At 42.1% G+C, this 22,534-nt stretch overlaps 1 protein-coding gene across 8 annotated transcripts in view; it reads right to left on the reverse strand.

Annotated features, from left to right (window-relative positions):
- MYO9A (myosin IXA) overlaps positions 1–22,534 on the reverse strand; it is a 188,189-nt gene that overhangs the window by 63,041 nt on the left and 102,614 nt on the right. For all 8 annotated transcript variants that reach the window (XM_054214434.1, XM_054214436.1, XM_054214438.1 and 5 more), the window contains 2 exons: positions 13,703–13,819; positions 4,428–4,562 (listed from right to left, as the gene is read on the reverse strand). In XM_054214434.1, coding sequence (XP_054070409.1) covers positions 4,428–4,562; positions 13,703–13,819 — 252 coding nt within the window. The remainder of the gene's footprint in view (positions 1–4,427; positions 4,563–13,702; positions 13,820–22,534) is intronic.

Below are 22,534 nucleotides of genomic sequence, written 5' to 3' on the forward strand. Positions count from 1 at the left end.
AAACCCAAGATGCTTTAAAATATTGCGGGCATTACAGCCATTTCACTGACTAAATAAACCACCTATCACCGTGTCCTGCAACAAATCGATGCTTTTTTTTCTTAATTTACTCCCTCTGTGATGAACAGATTGTTATAACATTCATTATTTAGTCCGGACTGCCAGATTTCTCCACCTATTACACAGGGACAATAAAACCTACATGCCTCCATAAATATTTAAGGAGCTTTAGATGTCAGAGCAAACATTTCATAGGACGCATTATCTTTATGAAATTAAGTTTTTCTGTGTGAGGAGGCTGAGGTTTGCTGGCTGGGACATCAAGCTCACCAGGGACCATGCCAGACTTTGCTCAACACCTGAGCTCATGCCAGTTGATCACGCTCCAAATAATACGGGGTATTTTTCAGTCTCAACCTCAGTTATTCATCATTTTTTTTAAACAGTAAAAGGATGGTCTTGACATTGAGGTTTGGTGAGTAAACTAAAGGTAGAAAATGGAGTAAAAAAGAACTTTTAACAGCAATGCCTGTGGGATGGAAAGATAGGGGATGACTTTGCAATCTTTGCAAACCATCAGTTGAAAAGAGGGAAATGAGGGTGGGGTGGGGGTAACTGAAAAGCTGAGCGTCGGACGAGTGTGAGCAGGGATGGAGGAAGATTGGTGAGGTCAAAGAGGACAAAGTTTGGAGAATGGGATACATAAAGAAATAAATCTTGTATTCCTGGCCCTCAAACTGCCAAAGATCTGGAAATTCGGAGGAAACTCTTATCATGGGTGTTAATGTTAGTGGTGACCTCCAAACTACATCTTCATACACAGCAATTATTTTGTGCAATGCCTTCAATTGCAAAAAAAAAAAAAAAAGCCAGGCTGCAATGTAGAAACACTATTTTCCCCTCCCAGAAGCACCCGGGCGTTATCCGAACCTTGCAGCAGCTCTGGGCTTGTCTGCTCTGCAGAGGAGGCCACTCAAGGAGGACACGGGGATGGCGCAGAACTGGGGAACAGAGAACAGCTGCCAAGGTGTGATGCTCCGATAGCACCTAATGAGTCCGAGAGCTACAAGGATGTCTCACCTGAAGTCAACAGCCCAAGGGAGGGATGAGACCATGCTGCATGGAAGAGTTAAGCGCTTCTGCCATTTGCATGGAGCTCAGTGAAGGACAGTCCATCCTCCTGCTGCCCAGAGCAAGCACCACATCAGGCAGCGGTTGCAGCCACCAGCTACAGCCCCTCATCCAGCCTCCACCTCATAGACCGGTGAGTTACACGGGGAGGAGAAAACCACCCTTGTTACGTGATGGGGCAGGCCGTAATAAAGTTAGGATTCCTGCAATAGCAATCTTTCTAGATTAATAAATAGAATGTTATGTGTCCAAACCCAAGAGTTTAGAGACAGGCTGGGATTTAGGAGCCTGGGCTTTACCCACCCAGTTAGGGTTTGTGTCTCTTGTACTCTTCCATCATCCGCTAAAGCATGTCCCCATGCATCACCAGTTGTCACTAAATTTCCCTCAGCAATCCAGAACAGTTTGTTTAAAAAAACCAACAAGAGTAGACGAACATCAATAACTCTCCTTATCCAAGGCCAAACTCTAACTTTTACCATTTTTTGCTGCCTTCTCTTATTTTCTATAAGCAGCGGGCAGAGATGCCTTATCCTTGTTCTCATGGTTGGTTCAAAGCAAGGAGGCTGCTATCGCAGAGCCCTTTGCAGACCCTTGGAACGCAGTGCGACAGCAGCTGTATTTATAAGAGGCATCAGGCTGAAGTCAGACTGCTCGAGGACGGTTGTTTGCAAACCGCTGGAAATAGCGTTGTCTTCAGACCGAAGGTTTAAAAAAAGATTCACAATGTGCATTGTATTAGATTTCACCAGGAAAAAGAAAGTAAATAAAGGTTAAAATAATCCCACGCTTCTGTTAGATGACTTTGCTGTAGGTATTTTGGTTTCCATAACATCAGCAGTATGCCACAGCAACAATTACATCATGGCTAAATACCATTCTTGCACACAAATTCTACTATGATTTTTACCAAAAATCCTTGGTGATTCTAGTAGAAATGCCCAGATATCTCAGCAATCTGGCTTCAGCATCCTACAAGCTTTGGAGATACAAATAGCCTATCTCTGGACGCAAAGGGGGACCCCTCCACTTCAGGTACCCATCACCAATAACCCCATTGTTTTTCAGCCATTTAGACATCAATTAAACCCTTATCAAGCAAAAATATCTCAGATAAATTCACAACTCAAGGTAATGTAAACCATTTTGCCATCTTGAAACACAAAAAATATTAACTACCAAATCCTCATCTGTACACTGGCAGCTATCATTAAAAAGCAGTTTAATCTTTGGGCCAGCTAGGTAGAGTAAGGACATTCTGAATTCCCAAGATCTGAGTATGTATCACCAGTTTCCTTAACACCAAATCCACTCCTCTACTCACAGCATACAGTTCCAAGGAGAGCAAGACCAAATGATTAAACTGTATAAATAAGCCACTCAAAAATTAGCGCTCATGCAGCTGTACAGTTTATTTATATTTATAGAAAGCAAACTATGTAGAGATGACCACATTTTCCACCAGCAGAGCTCGCAGTGCTCCAGCCCTAGATGGATGACATGCTCCGGCATTAAGAATTCGAATGAGCCCTTTGCAATCAGATGCCTCCATAACCACTTCTCTCACCCATACAGCAAATACTGCCTTTAATGACTTCATGCACTTGACAGGTTTATAGGAGAAAGCTAATTAGGTCAGCGGTTATAAGCTGGTCCAAGGAGAATTACAGATTGCTGCAATCAGGAGCCCTGCATATACCCCAGGCTTGGGGAGGAGCACCAACCTGCTAAGAAATCCCAGCCCAAGCACAGGAATTCCCTTATGGATGACGGCATCTTGGCTGGCTCCCGCAAAGCCGGCGGAGGCTGCTGAAACCTGAGTGCCCTGACATCCCACCTCAATAAGGTATCACGTCTCTACAGCTTTCAAGAAGGGTCTTCCCTCCTCAAGTGCCTTCTCAAAAGTGTATCAGAAAAAAATAGGTATATTGGCTTTGCATCAGTCTTTTAGTTTGCCCTTTTATTGCGCCTAATGGTAAAAGCGACCACTTTCTAGAAATACAGACAGGTTTTCCCATTAATTTCTTAAGGCATCTGTTGAATAAGGTGCATCAGCATACAAAGACCAGTTAAAAAAACAAAATAAAATGGCTTTGAGCAGCTCTGCTACACTTTCTTGACGAAAAAAAAAAAGGAGAGTTAACAGAGGAGCATCAAACTCCAGAGCAATCATCCCCCAAATGATCCACTCAGGGCTATATTGCTTATTTTTGACCATCCTCACGTTCAAGGAGACTTTTCTTTCTGACTTTTCAGCTCTCTTATAACACTGTTAAGGCCCAAAATGAAAGTACCAGGGTTTCTGGGAAGGCCTGGTTTAACTCTTTGATCTCAGCTGGACTCAGGCCGCAGAGCGCAGCTCATCAAATACCAGCCCTACTGAAACTAATGCTAAGGAGGGTTTCCCTTGACCTCTCCCAAAGAAGAATTTCACCTGAAGGGAGGGCATGCAGACTGGCATTAAAAAAAAAAAAAAAAAAAAGGCATTTTGAAGGTCTATAACATATTTAGTGTATTATAGAGCCCAATTATATGTTGTGCACCTATGAAACAGCGTGTACTTTAGCAGTTTTCTTGTCCTGCGTGTTGTTAGATAACAAATGATGTTTGGAAAAGCCTCCTCCCGTCCTAATTAATAGACTATGCCATCTTATCGTATATGTTACTTGCTAAATTATGGCCTGTATTTCTGTTATCTCTCTTATAGCACAGTAGTTTGAGGCTGGAGAGCACCACCTAGTTTTAACAAACCTAAAGCAAAGCTTAAAGTTCAGCCTTTCCTCATCTACCATGGCTATTGGAGGTCGTAAGGATGTCAAGTCTGACCTTGCAGAACATGTATGAGAGTGACATTTTCCCTCCCTCCCCACAAATTAACACTGGAAAGCAAAAAACAAGCAGAAGATGGGTTGGCATTTTCAACAGATACTGAAAAATAACTTTTATGTGATATTAAATGACACAGCAGCAAGTCCAGACAAAAGCAAGAAAGAAAGTGCTGACGGATGAGCCCTCTGAGCACACATCAAGGAGACATAAGAGCAACGGTTAAGGTCTTCAGGATGTTTGAGGATACTTGTATCCCAAGATGTTTATTTAAAACCTGCAAATCTCTGGCTGGATTTTTATTTTACAGGTAGCAGTAAGTCATAGGGTAAATTAGAAGTTAAATTTGAATAATTCAATGTATGCTCCTTAATTCACAAGAATTAAAGGGACAATTTAAGAACCTTATCAGTGCTACAAACTCACGTCAACACTCATTGGCATCAGAGAGTAAATATTTCCAGACTTACCTGTTCAAGTTTAAAGATGTGTTGGTTAAAGTAGTGCTGCAAGCGCTCATTGGCAAAGTTAATGCAGAATTGTTCAAAACTATTATTTTCATAGTCTTCAAACCCAAAAATATCAAGTACACCAATGGATAAAGTCTGCAAGAAAAGTAAGAATGCAGATTAAATCACATGAAGTAAATGGATTATTTGTACGCAGTACATAATCAAAAGCATACAAACAGAATTAAATATACTTAATAGCAGGACTTTTAATTTTTACTGGAATTGTTGATATTATGCCATCTGGAAGACATCACCTACATCAGAGAAACAGCACATAACATCTGGACAGACGGCCTTTTTCTAAAAGAGAAGTCCTTATAGAGTTGGTGGGGTTTTTTTAATTTATAAACAAACCGCCATCTTTGAAGAAACCTGAACCCAGTTCCAAGTTATTCTAGTGGATGTAAGACAATACTTATCTTTTGAGGGAAAAAATGGGGGTAGGGTTGGGGGAAAAAAGGCTTACACCACGAAGACAGTCCACAGAAACATGGCTACAAGGTGAATACAGGGTGTCTAAGCAAACATGCTGCAGCTGCAAGCCTGCCGACGAAACACCTCCACGGCAGGTGCTTGCACAGAAATAATCCATTGCAACAAAAGAAAATAAATCTGTTCAGAAGTAAAATAGTATCAAATAGAAAATATCCACCTTGCATATAAGATGGATATGGTGAATGTCTCCTACTGAGAAGCGTAACCCAGACGGACTGATTTTTGGAAACACTGACTCTCTCTCGCCTTATTGAAAGGGACAGAAAGTAACGCAAAAATAGTAATGCTGCTGAAAAAGAGGGCTCAAATCCATCCCCTGAGTCAGGTTCCCATATAATTAAAAACTTAGGTATCAGAGCTGTTAAACAAATAAAACAAAAGCTCTTTTTCTATCCTAATGATCGAAGACTGTTGAAGACTCTGCTTTCTTTGCCTTCTGTGCTCTTTTGAAGACTCAGCTACTGCTTGCCTTGAATGAAGGTCTCTGGGCAGGGAAGGGATCCAAGCCTCATTTCCCAAGGATGCTGTCCCAGGGCCCCATGCTCCGGCACAGCCATCCCAGCGCCTGCCACCAGGACACAAGAAATGGTCTACAGGACCAGACCAGCCCTGCTCCAGTCCAGCATTTCCAACCATGGCAGCAGAACACCCCATCCTCATTATGTCAACACGGCTCTTCTGTGGCCCGTCACCCCTTTCTACCAGCACCCACAGTTTTGGGATGATGGAGATGGAGAGGCACCTCTGTGCTCCCTTTAGTTCATGGGCAAGAGATGTGTAAAGAGGTAATCATCCAATTTTTTTTGGAACCCATTGACACTATGATCTCCCACAGTCTCTCAGGTCAACTTCCAGAAGTTCACAATAGAGATGTGTTTCCTTTTACTAAATCCATACCCCATAACATAAATTGCAGGTTTTGGTGAGTTACAGTTCTAAATTGCCTCTTTTTCCACCCCTTTGATGATTTTGTAAATATCAGCTGTATCCCACATCAGCCTTTTCTCCAAATTGGAGAGCCAAAGCCTGCTTGGTCTCTCCTTTCTCCTCTAACCTGCAAAGACCTCTTGAGATGCTCATCAAGATGTGGACGCACCGAAGTTTTCTATGTTGGCAAAACGAGGCCAAGACCACGATGAATTCACAGCTTGTTTTGCAACCTCCTGGCCCCCTCCTCTCCACCCAAACCAACCCTGCTCCCCTATACCAGCAGGAGGTAGGGGACCCCCAGCCATATATATGGCCACAAGCAAGTGCAACCCATCATTCCCCAGCTCAAACTATCCTTCCTTCCCTTAATGAGACTAGAAATGTGGACCTTTCTGCTTCGTGTAGGTACTGGTTTTCATAAAACTTGAGCCCTCTGCCTGTTGGATGGATTTGATAAACCCATGGGAAGAGGGACATGGGGATGTGACAGCAAATAAACCTCAATGACACAGGGAGCCAGGGTGAAAAACAAGCTTAAGTAGGTATAATTTCTGCTGCAACTTCCGAATATGTATATTACTGTTCTGTTAAAACAAGTAATTAATAATTAGTTATAAATAAAACTCAGGCTGTGTCCACCTAGCAAGCCTGTTGTCATCAGAAAAGGAGGGAAGAGCCTGAAGGACACATGCACAGAGAGGTCCATCTGCAGTTTGTCAGTGAACCACACTCTGGGGTCTAACCAAAGGCATCTCACTTACACATGGGCTCTGTTCATACGTTACAATTAATTAAATAAAAATATTAAGCAAGGTAAAAGCACTAGCACTGCTCAAATGAACCAAATCTCAAGCAGGGAGGAGAAACACCTCCACCTCAGAAGAACCTGAGAGCTGCCAGGCACCCTGGTTTTAATTTTATTGCTCTTATCTTGCACTCTGGATTTCCTAAGACTCCCTTCCCGAGACTAGCCTAACTCCACTGCCAGAAATATAAACCAGACTACACACAAGTCTCTCTGCGCTGCAGTTTGTCCGTTTTCAACCGACCACATAACGTGGGAGGAAAATATTCCTTCTGTGCTTGACTCCTGACCAGGGAACCACCTACGGCTGGAACAGACAGAGCTGCTGTGGGCAGCGCAGCCACCCGGCTTGTGAGTTGAAGCTTTGTATGATACGGACTTCAGCTACTGGAACAAGTGAAAACACAATTTAAAAAAGCATATAAGCACAACAATAAGACTCTAACCCATTTTCCCAAGAGGTCTTTGGCTACTTTATCCTTTGTCCAGGTTTTTCTCCCTATTCCAGGGCCAGGCTCTACCTCCTCATCCCCACCCGTGCCACGACAAGGATGACTACTGAAGGCCCTTGGCCAGCGTCCCAGACGTTTGCATCACTTGGCAAAACACCCACGAGAAACAGCCGTTTGACCAGAAGATGGAAAATGGGAAGCTACTGGACCAAGGACTGAGCCTGGCAGAGGGATTCGCTCTCACTCGCTGCTTCCCGAGGGTCAAGCATCCTTCTCCTGCTTGTCCCAATGAACGTGGCAACCCTTTCGTTCACAGATACACTCATTTAGCAACAGCCTAACAAGCAGAAATCCCCTGCTTCATTTTTTTGGAAAATAGATTTCAGTAAGAATTCTCCTTGAACTCTTTGTATAACGAGCAGCTCATATTTTATCTGTATTATACACGGAAAAAGTGATGATGGCAACACCACAGAGTGACTTTTTCTCATCCACGACACCGATGCTCCATTCGCATCTCCCCTCTATAAGCAAATCCTGACCCCACCGCCCTCCAAGCTTCTCCCTACAATCCCCGAGAGCTCCCCAAAATTACCCTAGATAAAAGTCTCTATTGCATGACATAAAAACAAGACTTAGAAGATAAAACGCTCACACTTCCAGAATTCTTATGGAATTACCAACACTGGCTCTCACACGCGCCGTGCTGATGCTCTGTAGACATAGTTGAGCCCCTGCCACGAGTGAATACTTTAAAGGGGGTTTCCAAACATTCACAAACATAATTTAATATGAAACAACTGAGCACAAAAAAAAACTTTCCCCCTTTTTTTCAATGCTGGTTCATTTACTGTGTCAAAACTGCTACAAAATGTATTTTAAAGTGTGCATGTAAGTACCTTCATAAAGAAAAATAGAACAGTTATATATAGGGAAAAAATGGCTATTTCAGTTATAAAAGAATTCTATTAAAAAGATTATATTTTAAAGCTGTCTTTTCATAAGTTTTTACTGAAACACAAAATTAAACAAGCTCTGACAGGTAAAATACACAAAACTCAAAAAAATTAATAACCTGCGTTTAACAAAATCACTCCCGGTATCAAACTGCACATACCGGATGAGGATGGTTAATTCTACTGTGGTTGTTACATGGGGAAAACCAACATTTTTCTCACATCTCTATGCGGGGATAACTCCTGAACACCTCCCAAACACCAATTTGAAGATGTGGGGGTTTTTTTTGCAGAATTTCATGCCAGAGAAACTGGGGCAGAGCTCCAGGGTGAATCAGGCTGTTTGCCCACTGCTGCAGGAGGTAGCATCGCAGAGCTCCCGAAAGAAAGAGGTCAATGCATTTAAGTGGGTAAAACTTTTAAAAATGAGAAATTGGGAATTTATGGCTATTTTTCTGCTTTCTGGCCAAAAAAAAAAAAAATCTCAGGGTACCTACTCAAAAGGGTTATATCAGTTTTTCCATTATAAAGTAGCCCAAATCTACCAGTACAGAGTCATTTCTTATAGCAAGGTGAAAAAACCTATTTCACCGAGGTACGTGTAAATTAAATTAGTTTTTTAAACTGCCTGACAATAGCATGTAATCTGGCAGGTTTTAAGATTAAGTTGGCAGTTCAATATTTAAAGAAAATCATCAAAGCAATTTTACATTTACAAATCTTCTAATTCTTCAGTTTCAAATTCACACTTTGAATGAGTGCCATAAGGAAATCATGCAAAGATGTAATCTAATTTAGACCTCAATTAGTGAAGTCTAGTTTATATGTTAATGTTGTTCCTTTATCAAAACTAATATTGAAAATTAACAAGTAGGCAGCACGGACAAGCCTGCAGCAGACGACTGTATTACTTAATATATCAAATTTATAGCAAAATTTCTGCAATTAAAAAGTGTGCATCTACAAGGATTTTTAAAATTTGGGCTAACCTTGGGTTAGGAACCGCTTTCTGGTTGAGATGACAGAATTGACCTCATGCTTTCCTAAAAATGTCACAGTCGTGACATTTAAATACCGATCACAAGTTTTAAGGGCAAATGGCAGTCCTGAAGCTGCGTCCACGTGCTCTCCGATTCCCAAACCACCAATAAATAGCAATCGTTGGAGCTGATTTATGTCACCCCAAACACACATTGGTGATGTCATTCCACCAGGGAGGTATATTTTGGCAATCACAAATAGGTTTGCTTCCAGTTCTGAGGAAAAAGCTAATTTTTTTTATTTTATTTTTTTATCCGTTTAAATTTTTTTTGAATTTTTTTTTTTTTTACAATATTCCAAAGCCAATACTGTAAAAAAACCCCAAACAAAACCCCATTGCTACTAAATCTAAGAGGACTACTCCAACCTACATCACCACAATATACATGATGAACTATTGTATAAAGTGAGAGGTAGTGATTTGCTACAAATTTAGAAGTTGGGACCTAAAAATAATGAACAGATATGCATGAAACCCATTGCACGTTCAGCAATTTTTCCTCTGTTTGAGGTCAGATAGCCAAGAATTAACTAGTTGATTAAATTTAAATGAATTTTCTTCATGCCATGAATTCTTCTTGAATTCAGCCATGAATTTTCTTTATGGCCATGAATTGGCATTCACCATCATCACCACGTATGCAGCAGCTCATTTGAAAACAGCAGCTGGGTTATTTAGCTAGAAATGAAAAGGCTTGACAAGAACTAAATGGGAAAAGCTTAAAAAAAAAACCTCAGAAGAAATGCCTTTTAGTCCACCACGGTTTACACTATATCATCGTTTTAAGCAACGAGACGGACTTCTAGCAATTCTTAATCTAATTTATGGAAAGGGAATTAAATATGAGACACTCTGGGGTTTTGTAATCCAGTTCTCAAGAGGAGGAAAAGTCTCTGACCTCATTAATAAAGGTTAAATTTCAGACAGTTTGTAGGGGATCATGAGAAGATAAAAGAAGGTAAAAGCGACAGAGCGAAGACCAAGGAAAGCGGAGTTGGAGCAAAACCGATACACAGCAGCATAAAACAAGCAGTATCAAATAACTTATTCACAACTCTCTTCATAAATAATATGCTACAGATCCTGTCAGCAAGCAAGATAAGCCAAATCCCACTGTGTTTTCCCAAAATAATTCACTGTACATTTAACTAAATTTGGATATCAAAGGTCTGATTTACATCTTCCAAATACTGGCTTGAAAAACAGTGGAAGAACAACTGCCGGGTGTTTATTTTTTTTACCCAGCTTCATCTTTTGATCTTCTCCTTACTGTTGACATCAAATAAACACACATATTGGGATATGAAAATTGCCTCCATTCCCATTATCCCAAGTTCTCTTGGGGCATGGTCTTTGTTAGGATCTAGGTCTTCTTCCCACCTATCACCAAACTACATGACCCACCAGCAATTAAATCGGCTTAACTAGCTATAAATAGCCTCCTCGGCAAGTGCAGCCTGCACTGAGGAATATTATGTCCACTGCTGGTTCGACTGAGGATGAGTTTTGGTCAATGAAGTTGTCCTAGATAGCTGGGGCAACGCCGCCTTCTGCAACCCCCAGCCTTCACGTCAAAGCCCCAAGCTACCACAACCAGGTGAATGGTAGATCTGGTCAAGCCAACTTCTGTGAAGGCTATACAAGCTCTCCATGAGCTTTTTTTTATAGGACAGCTGTGGATGACTACTAAAATCAAAATTTACTCTCATGAAGAGATATAGTTTCATATTCATTTTTCTCACCAACTTCAGCTGCAGGTCTCCTCCCATATGCACTCTGAATGCAGATGGTTTTGAGTCTTACATGACTCTGCATAACACGACTGTCATATAAGCAAGCCCTCTGCCAAAAATCCATCATCTAACAACCTTCTGAACCTTCACCGCCTGCGGGATTATTTCAAAATATATTTTAAAAGTCAGAGGAATAGTGGTGGGAATTGTGAGCTGGGATTAAGCCAGGACATTTGCTGCAAGGTGAATTGCATGTTGCTCGCCCACTGCAAACTTGGGAACCAGCAACCTTTCGTGGGGAGGTGCAAGACTGTATTTTTCTTTCATAAATCAGAGACTCGGTGTGTTTAGGAGATTTTTTGAGGGAGCTAGTAGATGCCAGCAAGCAGACATCATCCAAGTGCTGAAACCTTGCCTTGCAGAGAGGACCTAATCCCAGGGTCCGGAGATGCCCCTGCTCCCAAGTCCACCTTCCAGTTAACTTGTTGGTGTTTGCCCAACCTTGAGACCACACATGGGAGGTTAAGAAGAACCTATACCCTCATCTGGGGTTTCTCCGAGTACGAGCTGAAAAGGATTTCAAGAGTATTGTGAAGTGGTAGGAAAAAACAAATTAATCGGCATCGGCTCAGTTCCTCCAGGGCAGAGAAGGGTGGCAATTGCTGTTTGGTGTCTCAGCAGCAGCCGCAGAGCCCGGGATGCCCTTGGCCGCTTGCTGGCAGCGACGTTATTCCTTGAGGGCAAAGGAGCAGCTATTCCCAGCCCTGCCCAGTCCAGGCAGGTGCTTCTCCTCCCTCTGTGCTGGAAGGATCCCAAGTCAGGGGCTACAAAAAGGGGTGAGGAGGTGACGCCATAGAACAACTCGAGAGAAAATTGGCTAGTCAATGTTTAACAAAGCTGCTCTCTGCAATGCACATAAACTCTCTTCTTTAACCTCTCTACCCATAAATCAGGCAGGATTCATGTATCTTCATGATTTCTGGGAGACTTGTGAAAATCAATAAATGTTCATAGAGCACTCTGAAGATAAACCTAATCACGCTCCTGCCTCTAGAAATATGTATTTCTTGGAATTTTGTGCACTGCCTTCCCGTTTCAGAAAACCTGGCCTGCGTACAGCCCAGGACCGCCTCGCACGTTCCTGCAGCCCCGGTTTCTGGGTGTTTGCCAGGCGGATTTGCTCCAGCACAAGGGCAACGCCACTCCCAGCTCCCGGTGCTTGCTGCCTGACCTGGATCTTTTGCTACACTGTGCAATTCCGGGCAAAAAGAAACAGGTCAGAAAACTGGGAATTGGGAATTCATGAGATGATGTAGGGAGACAGACAAGGGGAAGGTGGTTACGCTGCACAGGAGTCTTGGCTGGAGGAAGCAGAGGGTTAATACGCAGCGGCGATGCTGGAAGACAGCACGAATTTGGGCTGTTCTGGCTTTTACGTGCTGAGATTTGTGGTTGGGAATCAAAGTTTAATGGCCCATAAACACCTACCGTTGTGCCCTGCTATTACAGACATGCTGACTAAGCAAGCAATAGTGTCCTAGTCTGATTTTGTATTTAAATATTTCAGACCAGATAATATTTTTTAAAAATCATTGGATCATTAAAAAAAAAAAATAATCAATTAGTACTTGAGATGCATTTCCTTGTCAAAATGAATCCACCTTTCCTGCTTCACCAAATACACAGTGGTTTTTTTTTTTCCTGACAGCCAGACAAAACTTTTGATGACTTGGAAAAATAAATCAGGAAAGAACACAACAATTTTGGTAAAATATTAAACAGAGGGAGAGGAAGTATGTGCAGTCAGAAGACACGCTAGATGTTATCCCCGCTAACAACCATTCTTGTCAGAAAAGCATACTACCAAATTTTATACGCATGTATTTATTTCCAGTCTATAATCACACTCCGCAAGCATTTCTACAGAGTTAAATAAAGGACCAGCTACACTGCAAGCCTCTGCAACTTTGGTCCTACGGCACAATTCAAACGTAATGTTAGCGCTTAGCAAAACAATCCTCCTCTTGGCAGCTGCAGCTTCAGCTTGGATGTACAATCCCCTCCCAAAAAAAACCCAACACACGCTGCTGGCCCATGCCCAGAATTTCCAAGCCAAGGGTAGCTGGCGAGCTGCAAGCAGCTGCGTGCCTGGACGCATCTGTACACCCACGCTTTTTGGGGTCAGCCTCTCCCCACCATGATGAGCACGGACAAATACATGAGAGGTTTTGGAAAGGATGTCCTGGGTCGCGGCATCCAGCCCCGCTATCGCAGGAAACGTCATGACATCCCTTCCATAAATTCTTTGGGAAAGCAGTTGGGCACTGCACTGGCTTTGCTCTTCCCGTCGTGACCTTTTTTTCCCCTAATCTCACTTTTCTGCTCGTTATAGATGTCCTACCTCAGTACTTACAGACACCACAGCTTGTTCATCTTTTCTAATTAATTTTATGGAGCAACTTCATCAAAACACCTTGCATTAGCAAGATTTCCCTTTTTTCTCCTCAATTATATGCAGTCCTATAATTTCACACACAAGAGGAAAATTATTTGGCATTGCTCCTGGAGTGGGTGGGGGAACAGGCTACCACAAAACCTCTTCCCCAGCTGCTTGGAGGATATATTATTCGAGGTGCTTCACCTTTTCCGGCTCAGCAAACCCAACTTAAAACAATGAAAAACTCAGTCTAAAATATTAACCAAGGAAAAATTAACTTTATGTTAAGCAACATGCTGTTAGGAGCTTGGGTAATGTTTTATCCCGTAGTTACCTATTTTAAAAACCCAAGACTGTAGCCAAAAGAGCTGGCAAGACGTTACCTTGGTGCTTTCCTCCATGTCCTTTGAGTTGAGGAGCGCATGGTTAATTCTGAACACTATCCAGTCGAACAGGGCGCTGTACAACGATTTTGCCATGGAGTTTCGCACGGTCACAGCCTGAAAGAGAAACAGAAAAAAGGTGATTGGAAATGATTCCTGCTCTGCACTAAAATGGGTCTTGCTTCTCAAGTTTCCCCGTCCAACGTTCATATTTCTCCCTTGCCAAAGCTTTTGTCTACTATTTTAATTTACACTGCGTACACCAACCATCCTGACGCCATCGAGAGTTGGTTGCAATCCCAGGGCCATGAGATGTGCCCCTGACTTTGGCTTGGTTTCCTTTGGTGCATTCAAGCGGATGATGCACAAGATCACACCATAAATCCCATCACCGGCAACAAAAGGAAAAAAATAAATATATACAAAAAAAAATATGTGTTTAACTTCACCAAGATCCTTGCAGAGTTTATTCAGGGAGAAGGAAAGAGGAGGGTGGATATTGCACAGCAATGATAGCAAGTGATGTGAAGGCCCACGGTGGGCCATGCAGCGCCTGGTACCAGCACAAAGCTTGCAAAGAGGGAGGCTAAAACCCCTACAGTAAATCTCTGAATGTTACTGAAAACTTGAAGTTTTCCAGGTACTACCAACAGGAGCTACAAATCACAGCAAGCAGATACGCTGCTCCTCCAACAGCTCTCCTAGAAAGGGGAATAAAACCTCTGAAGTGCCATCCCCTCCATGGTGCTCTCGGCCACGATGCAAAGAGATTTTGCTTGATCAATAGTGATGAAAACCAAGATGAAAGGACAGCGCCCAGGGCTGCATTTTCCCAAACACACGTGCTTTGGGACAGACACCGACATACATAACTGTAAAGCAGTAATTCATATTTAAGGGCTATCCTTAGTTCTTGCTGCTTTTGATTCTTGGTTTAAATTATTACCTTGAGTTGCATTACAGTGCTTCAGTACATACTAATCCCTTAAAATCTTAAGATACCAGCCGTGACCATTAAATTTCAGTTCATTTTAGCCACTGTACAAGAATAAACAAGGAAACAGAAGGTTCAGGCATAACTATTTCAATAAAACCTTCAACTATAGCAAATTGGTGGCTTGTCACACTTTGCCTTGAAAAAAATTCTCTCCAGCCCTCCCATCAAGGTACATCATCTGAGTGGCCTTATTCCACTGATCCAGAGCAAAAGACTAAAGCTCACGTAGTGCCGTTTATCTTCTATTAGCTTGTTCCCACCTCTTTTCCCTTGGATTTTTTGTAATACCATCTTTTAGCGGGATTACATGCTGTTCTGCCAATGTTTTGCCCTTAGTGTGCAATTAATGAGTCCACGGCTTTGCCTTCTCTCCCTGTGGAGTTGGAAGAGGAGGAGGCAGTGAGATGGTCCATGACTCCTGCCGTCATCCCAACCACGTCAGCCTGAGGATGCTCACAAGCTCACAGCGTACAAAAGCCTCCGGATGCTGCTAACCAGTGCTCAGTGGCAATAAAATGCTGTCAGATAAGCCATGTTGCAAGGATAATTACAAAATATCGCAACAATTAAGAAGGAATTACTCGCTTGCCCCAAAAAAATCATTGCTACACACCAAAAACAAGTGTACGATGAAAATATATGAGCAATGAGACCAAAAGGATTTGTTGTAGCGGAGACCAAAATAGCGCTTTTAAAGACTGAGTGTGAGCTGTTGAAATGTCCGAGTTATCCCATAAGTGCTGGAAAGCAGCCGGCATTTAGAAATACAAACAGGTCTAGCTTCCAGTAACTGCTTTTTCTTCCCTTTTCTTCAGTAAATGTTTTGGGGAGGATTTTTTTGCTGTTTTTATTACAAGCAACCTGGGTTCGTTTGTGGGCTTTTTTTGCCATTTTTATTTTTTACATTTTCCCAAAATGTGGGGAAATATTTCAGTGACAAATAGAAAAATTCAAGACAAATTCTCTACCCCCACGGACTATCTCAGCTTATTTAATCGGATAAAGCTGGAAAACAATCAGTGCCTCTCTCACACCAGAAAAATCAGTCTCTGGGGAAAGACAAAGGCCAAGACCCAGGAAGGTTTCTCGCTGCCGTAATGCTTTGTCCTATGTAAACCAGCCCAAATAACTGCTCCTACACAAAGGCGCACAATTAAAAATGAAAATCATTTCTATTTAAAGCCAATGAAGAACGGATCATTTCCTTTATACAGTCATGTATGGGTTTATATTGCAATACCTTTCCTCCCCCTTTTATTAGAGGCTACAGGGGTTGTGCAGGACTTAACAGTTGAATTTTCCTCTTTTTTTCCTAAAATAGATGAGGATATCGTTAAGCCTGCACCGCCCCAGCATTGCCCAGTTTCCTCCAGGGTTGTGCAGGGTGGGTGATAAGCCATCGCTGTCTTCTTCCCAAGATGGGCTCGGCTACATGGTAAGCTGGGAAGCCCATGAAGAGCTGCTCTCCTTGCTACGCTTGGGGCCCAAAAACGTGATCAACGGCCCAGATCGCAAATTCTTCAATGGTTAATTTTAGAAGTGATGGCTGTGTCATAACACCTGGTAGGAAACTCCTGGCAAAGCAATGTATAGAGAATATAGGGAGGGTGGAGCACACATACACATGGATCTCATTTGCAAATTTGTTGGCTCCTTATCAGCCAATTTCTTCTCTCTGCAGAGACAAATGCGGAGAACTCCTGGACAGAAACGTCGTCACAGACGGGTTGTGGCAGTGGAAACAGCACTTCGCCCGCTCCCCCAGCTGATGAAACCGGGATGCTCGCCTTGCCTCATCGTACGTGAGGTCTCCTCCTGGCAGCTTTTCCACCGCACACACAGCAAAGAAATCTGGTTTCCAACACCAAAGTTGCTCCAGTGCTGCTGGGTGCTATGGGTTCACCCCCAACACCAGCTTACCCCCCAGCACTGTGACGGACCTGCTCCTGGGGAGTGATGTCCCACACTGGGATGAAGTCCATGGTACCCAAACCAGCAGCAGCTTTCTAAAATGAGATATGTTTAATTGGCTTAAAGAGTTGAAGGCAGCACTTTGCCTTCATGCAACACACATTTATAAAATACTAGTAGAGACATTTTATATGACTCGAGTTTTTGTTTTGTTTGGGAGTTTTTTTTTCATTTCAATGAAGTATTTATTCTTTAGAATAGATGCTGGATGACATTACATTATAGATAAAGCCCTTCACTACCCTCACTAGATAGAAAAGTACCTAATCTAAGGACCATCAGGGAACATTACTTCTTTCGAAATTAAGGTGCTGCTGCAATTTCAAGGGTATGATTTCACTTTTCCCCCCAAATTATTGGAACAGTCAACTTGGAAAACAAGTGTTCCACTTTCATTTTTAATTTCAGCCATTCATCTTGCATTGCCATATGCCACCACGCAGATGGTTTAAGATACCACTAGTCCATAAAACTCTTGAAATAAATAAAAGCCCATACAGCAGTTTGTCCCTTTCAATATGTCTCGCTCTTATTTTCTCTGTTCAGCAGAGAAGAGTGGCAGGTAAAGGATGCTCAGCCTGACCAACCGTCCCTGCTCTTCACATCACAGCCTGGTCTGCAATATTCCCGATATTCTTCTTGTAATTACAGGCACATTATCCAAGAAAAAATTGTACAACCTCTCCTCCGCAGCACAACATTTAAAATAAGTGCTTAAACGTTCGTTCATATATTTATCAGGGTATTTATTCATTCCTGTATTTATTATCCTACATATATTAAATGTGATTATTCTCTGAAATATCTCACATATTATATATGGCTTGTCTTCAGGTGGGCACCTACAGCTTCTTGTCTCTTCTGCAAGTCTTACGTGACATTTAGGCAGATCTGGAACACCGTGGCACTCATCAAACCATTTTTATTTCGCTCACAGAGCATATTAAAAATAGCTCCTGCAATGCCAAAACAAATCTCTCAGGGATCAAAGGGAGCACAACATCTTGCACACACGCAAAAATATTGCTGATTTGAAAACAAGATAGATCAAACGCACTTTGACTCGGTGATTCAGGAAATAAGATGAAGACAAGGTTTTAATCAATAGGTTTCCTGTATATCAGGCTAGCAAGGATACATATTTTATTTATTATGTGGTAATAACACCACTTGTTGGGCTTGGCCAACTTTTGCCAAGATCCTGATATAACATATTTGGGGTTCTTCATAAGATTGCATTGCCAAATGAATTGGCCTGAAAGTTTTCATGATGGGCATCAGATTGAGGCTACCTTAAAAACAGCTATATTTTAGGAAGCATCTTCTGCCAAAAGGGACAAGGGGAAGGCAGACTTAAGAATTAAAATCTCTCTTTGAAGTGTTTTGGAGCCAGGACTTATAGTTTCGGCAGTGACAGCCTGTCTTTTAGAGACGGCAAAAGATATAATCTAAGAAAACCAAACTTGCTCAAATTAAAAGCCTCCATAAAACACAGTTGTAGAAGTGCAGTAGATCCACAATTCTTAAGATGACAAACTCTTTAAACACACACAAGCACATCTTCCGTCTGCTGCCGTCCCCACAGCGTCACCACTGCTCCCCACCCCAGGGGCAGGATTTCTTACTCCTGCCATTCTGCACTCAGCCCGGGTTTGAAACTGAGTAAAGGGCTTTTTCTGCCAGCATTATTCAAAATATTTGCTGGTACCCAGAATAATCCAGGGAAAACAAAAGGGTTAGAACCCCCACACACTTTTTTCCAAATGGAAAAAGGAGGAAATCAAGGGGGGGGGGGGGGGGGAAATAGCATTGACACTCTCATTTGTATGCCTACTTTAAAAAAAAAAAAGACAGAAAATATAAATTTTATTCCCTTTCCCTAAAAAATTAATTCTGCTAGTTGCAATCACATTCCAAAAATCATTTTAAAAAATTATTATCATCCCTGAAACTTGAATCTGACAGGCTTCTTTGCTATAACAATATCATCTGTGCATTACAGAGTCCCATATACCTTCTCCCACAGAAGCAATGACCCACGAAGAGCAAAAACCAGAAAAAAGCTGTATGTGATGATGTGAAAGGGTGGTATTTTAATATACTTTTTTTTTTTTTTTTGCACTACTTCTGTTTGCTGCCGTTAAAGCCTGTGCAGGGGGTTGAAAGGCCAGAGTCAATACAGCTGTCATGAAAAAAAATAAATGCCAGAACGATGGTTTCTTTCACTTCGCTACATATTCAGAAACCACAACAGCTTATACACAGATAATCAAAATTAAAGCACCCTTTTCACTTCCTAAAACTCTGGTTTAACCAGCACCTTTTATTCACCCTGCCACAACTCGTTTTTTTAAAAAAAAAAAAAAAAAAAAAAATCTAAGGGAGCACTTTCATGCTACAAGTTGCCAGTTGAATTTTATGACTTTAAATACTAAAAACCAAATAGACTGCCACAAATGTAGCGCTTCACAAGCAGATGGGCCCCTTCGCTGTAAAGCTCAGGCACTGGATGTACCGACTGAAAAACTCATTAGAAAAAAACTCTTCTGGCTTGCAATTTCTTTTCAAATCTCAGGTCTTTCCCCTGCCTGTCTCCCCGGGCCTTCCTGGAGCTGCAGAGCTGCCAGAAATAGTAAAACTCAGGCTTGGATTTGTGCAAAGTCCACGCTGGCACTGCAATGCCACAAATCTTCTAGACTCTGGACTTGGTCCTGGAGCCAAGACCAGGAGAAATCTCCAGCTTGGCTCTTTGAAGCAGAGCACAGGTTGTTGTAGGGGCAATATCAGCATTTAAGATATGAGTATCTACCAGGGTGTAATCTAATGGGGAATCTTCTATCCCAAAATACACCTTGAATGGAATGCAGGCTGCCATCAAGGTGACCCACCACAACTGAGCTGAGCTCAATCCACTTTTCATTTATACGTATGGATGGGTTTGGTCCTCAATGACACCTTAATTCGAGATACCCTTACCAAACATAGATCTTGATTTCGTCTTCTTAGTAGCCCAGTAGAGATGACAAGCTCTGCTCTGCTTTTGGACATCGGCTCCTTTTAAAACCAGCAATGACTTTGAAAGGTGAAGAGATGCCCACAAACCAATGGACAGAGCCCTTGGTCTTCATTCTGCTGACTCCAGCTTCTCCCCCTCAAGAGCTGCTGCAGACCCTGAAAGGCCATGGTGGTGACCTGCCCTCCCAGCAGACGCCAAGTTAATCTTTTACAGACATTTTCACATGGTCTACTGGGTTAAAAAGTTCCCCAGCATACCACCTGCAATTGCATTCAGTGCTTATATTGTTGACTAACCTAATATTCAAGCAAGAGCAAGAAATAGCTCCATTCTAACAACAAAACCTCAACTATTTATAATTTTTTCAGACTAAGGGAAATAAATAAAGCCTGGAGAATAGAGGACGGGTGGAAACAAATGCTGAAGGGCTTTGAAAGGCAAAGAGCGCTGGTTTATCACACGTAATTGTAGCAATATCCCAGTGATTGCACATCCCAGGTAGCAGAAGGCAAACAGATCCTGCTGAAGAAAAAGCCATCAAGATGCTGCTGGAAGCTATGTGGGTTTAATCAAACACTTCCACAGCTGAGTATTTTCTGGAGCGCGGACCCCACCAGCTTCAGGGAGATCCAGAGCGATATCGAAATGCAAAAATCTGATCCTCTCCCCAGTTACTCCATTCAAACCAAAGCAAGCGTAGACCTTATCTGGAACAGCAACCAGCCTCTGACCTTCAACTTCAAACATTTTTGACCCAGACAAAAACATAGCATGAAGGGCTCTTGTAACCACCATAAACACTTCCACTAACATTTTGTTTAAAAAAAGCCTGCACAAAATAAATAACCATTTCTGTGCGGTGCATCGCTCAATGCAAGACTCAGAAAATTAGAAGAAGGCAGAAACAAAGCAAAGCAAATCTCCTCCCTTTTGTTATCACTTCTGAAGAGCATTATATTGATGCACTGATCAATTCCGGGTAAGAAATTACTCCCAAGTGGTATTTAAGAGCCAGCTACAGACCTCTAAAGACTTTAAACATCTTTGCTTATGGAGAGATCTGCCCATCCTCCCTCACGGCTAATGCAAAGGACAAGATAGACTGATCCTGGACCAACAGAACAGAAAGGCCGGGGGATGGATTTTTTGGGTACTGGCAGCTCTTATGACCAGATCATCACAAAAGCAATTAATATTGCATTTTAAGAGGCACCAAGTTTGCATCCCTCCATCATCACCATCTCCTAAGCGTAGGAGGCACCGCATGCTCCTCTACAGAAAAGCGAGGCAGGAAAAACCCAAAGACCATTTTGCACAGAAAAAAATGCCCTTTAACACAGGCATACTGGAGAGCAGCAATCTATTTTGGGTCACTATTTTAAAAATGCAGCTTGTCAAGGGTGCGTGCACCCAGAGCTGGGAGTTTGGACACCATTTCCTAAGTACAGACTCAGTTAATGAGAGGTGGACTTAAAAAGTAGAACTGGAGAGTAAGCGTAAGCTCCAAACCGAATTAAAGCCCTAATGAGGATTAAAACCCTATTAGAGTTTATTAACTGTGACAGAGAGTTTATTAACTGTGACAGTGTGACCCTTATCCTATTTCTTCAGCATTATGCAAATCCGTGAAATATCCATGAAGACGTGCCGAACGACTCACTTGGTCAGCATGATTGTTAGTACACCTTCAACAATTTTCAGTCAACATAACGCTATTAAATCCTCTCCAATTTGTCATCAGGGGACAATGTAGACATGGGAACGAGGTCAGTGCACCCTCTCCAGAATTGCTAAAAGCTCTGACTACTTGAAAATGGGATGTTTAAAAGCCATTTCTCAGGCACAAGTCTGGAAAATTTGTTGGATCTAGAAGAGAAGACTTGTTAGAAGACAATGACAACTTGTTGTCTTGTTCTTAGCCTGGAAGATGACTTGTTGGCTTGTTGGCTGTGGTCCTTCCTATCTCCAGTTTTTCAGCATTTCCCCTAGAGACCGTGTGTGTGTTTATCTCATGATGGATATTACCAACGTTATTTTCTCCCACTGGATAAACCCATTGCCAGCGCCTGTGTTCCTTACAAATGCAAAACTCCTGCACATCAAAAAAAACCAAACCAAAACAAAACCTTTAAAAGCAACTCTCCTTGCAAACTTCCCAATAAGAACTTGCAACAGCCTCCAAAAATGTATTTGTTAAAATAGGAACGATCTCGATACAGCCGTAGAAGCTACCTATGGTTTTCCTCTCCTACTGTCCCAACAGCTCTTCCGTAACATGTACATGAACACACAGCTCTGCGCGTGTTTCCTGCCCTCTAGGAAGAAAACAAGCAATGTACACTCTCCTTTCAGACCCGTACAGACAAATACTTAGAAAACCAATCAGAGTAATTCCAGGGTGGCAAGAAACGTTTCTTTCTGAGTACGAAGTTTGCAAGACTTGATGTAAAACACAAAGACGGGAGTTAAGTTCTTTAAGTAAAGCCAGATACCACAAAATACATTTTCTGCTTGTGTATAACAGAAATGGAGATTCCTCTTCTCTTCAGGAAATAAGATATGAACACAGGAAGAAAGGAAATATCCCCTTTTCCCTTAGGGCCTTTGATAGACTTCCTATAATTTCTATACAAGGATGAAAGGTGCTTCCAATGAAATATTCAGAAAAAAAAAAAAAAAAGCAGCACTAGGATTCTTCCTCTTCAGGAAATCCCTCCAAAAATTAAATGTGTATACGTATTTTTAGTGGCTCTATTGGGGCTTTGTTTGTTTGTTTTTCTTTAAATATGCGGACTAAATTTTCAGTGCGTTACCCAATGAATCAATTGGCATTTCTGCCCACAAGGAC

Source organism: Rissa tridactyla, chromosome 9 (assembly GCF_028500815.1).
Source record: "Rissa tridactyla isolate bRisTri1 chromosome 9, bRisTri1.patW.cur.20221130, whole genome shotgun sequence".
In the NCBI taxonomy this organism is placed as follows: Eukaryota; Metazoa; Chordata; class Aves; order Charadriiformes; family Laridae; genus Rissa; species Rissa tridactyla.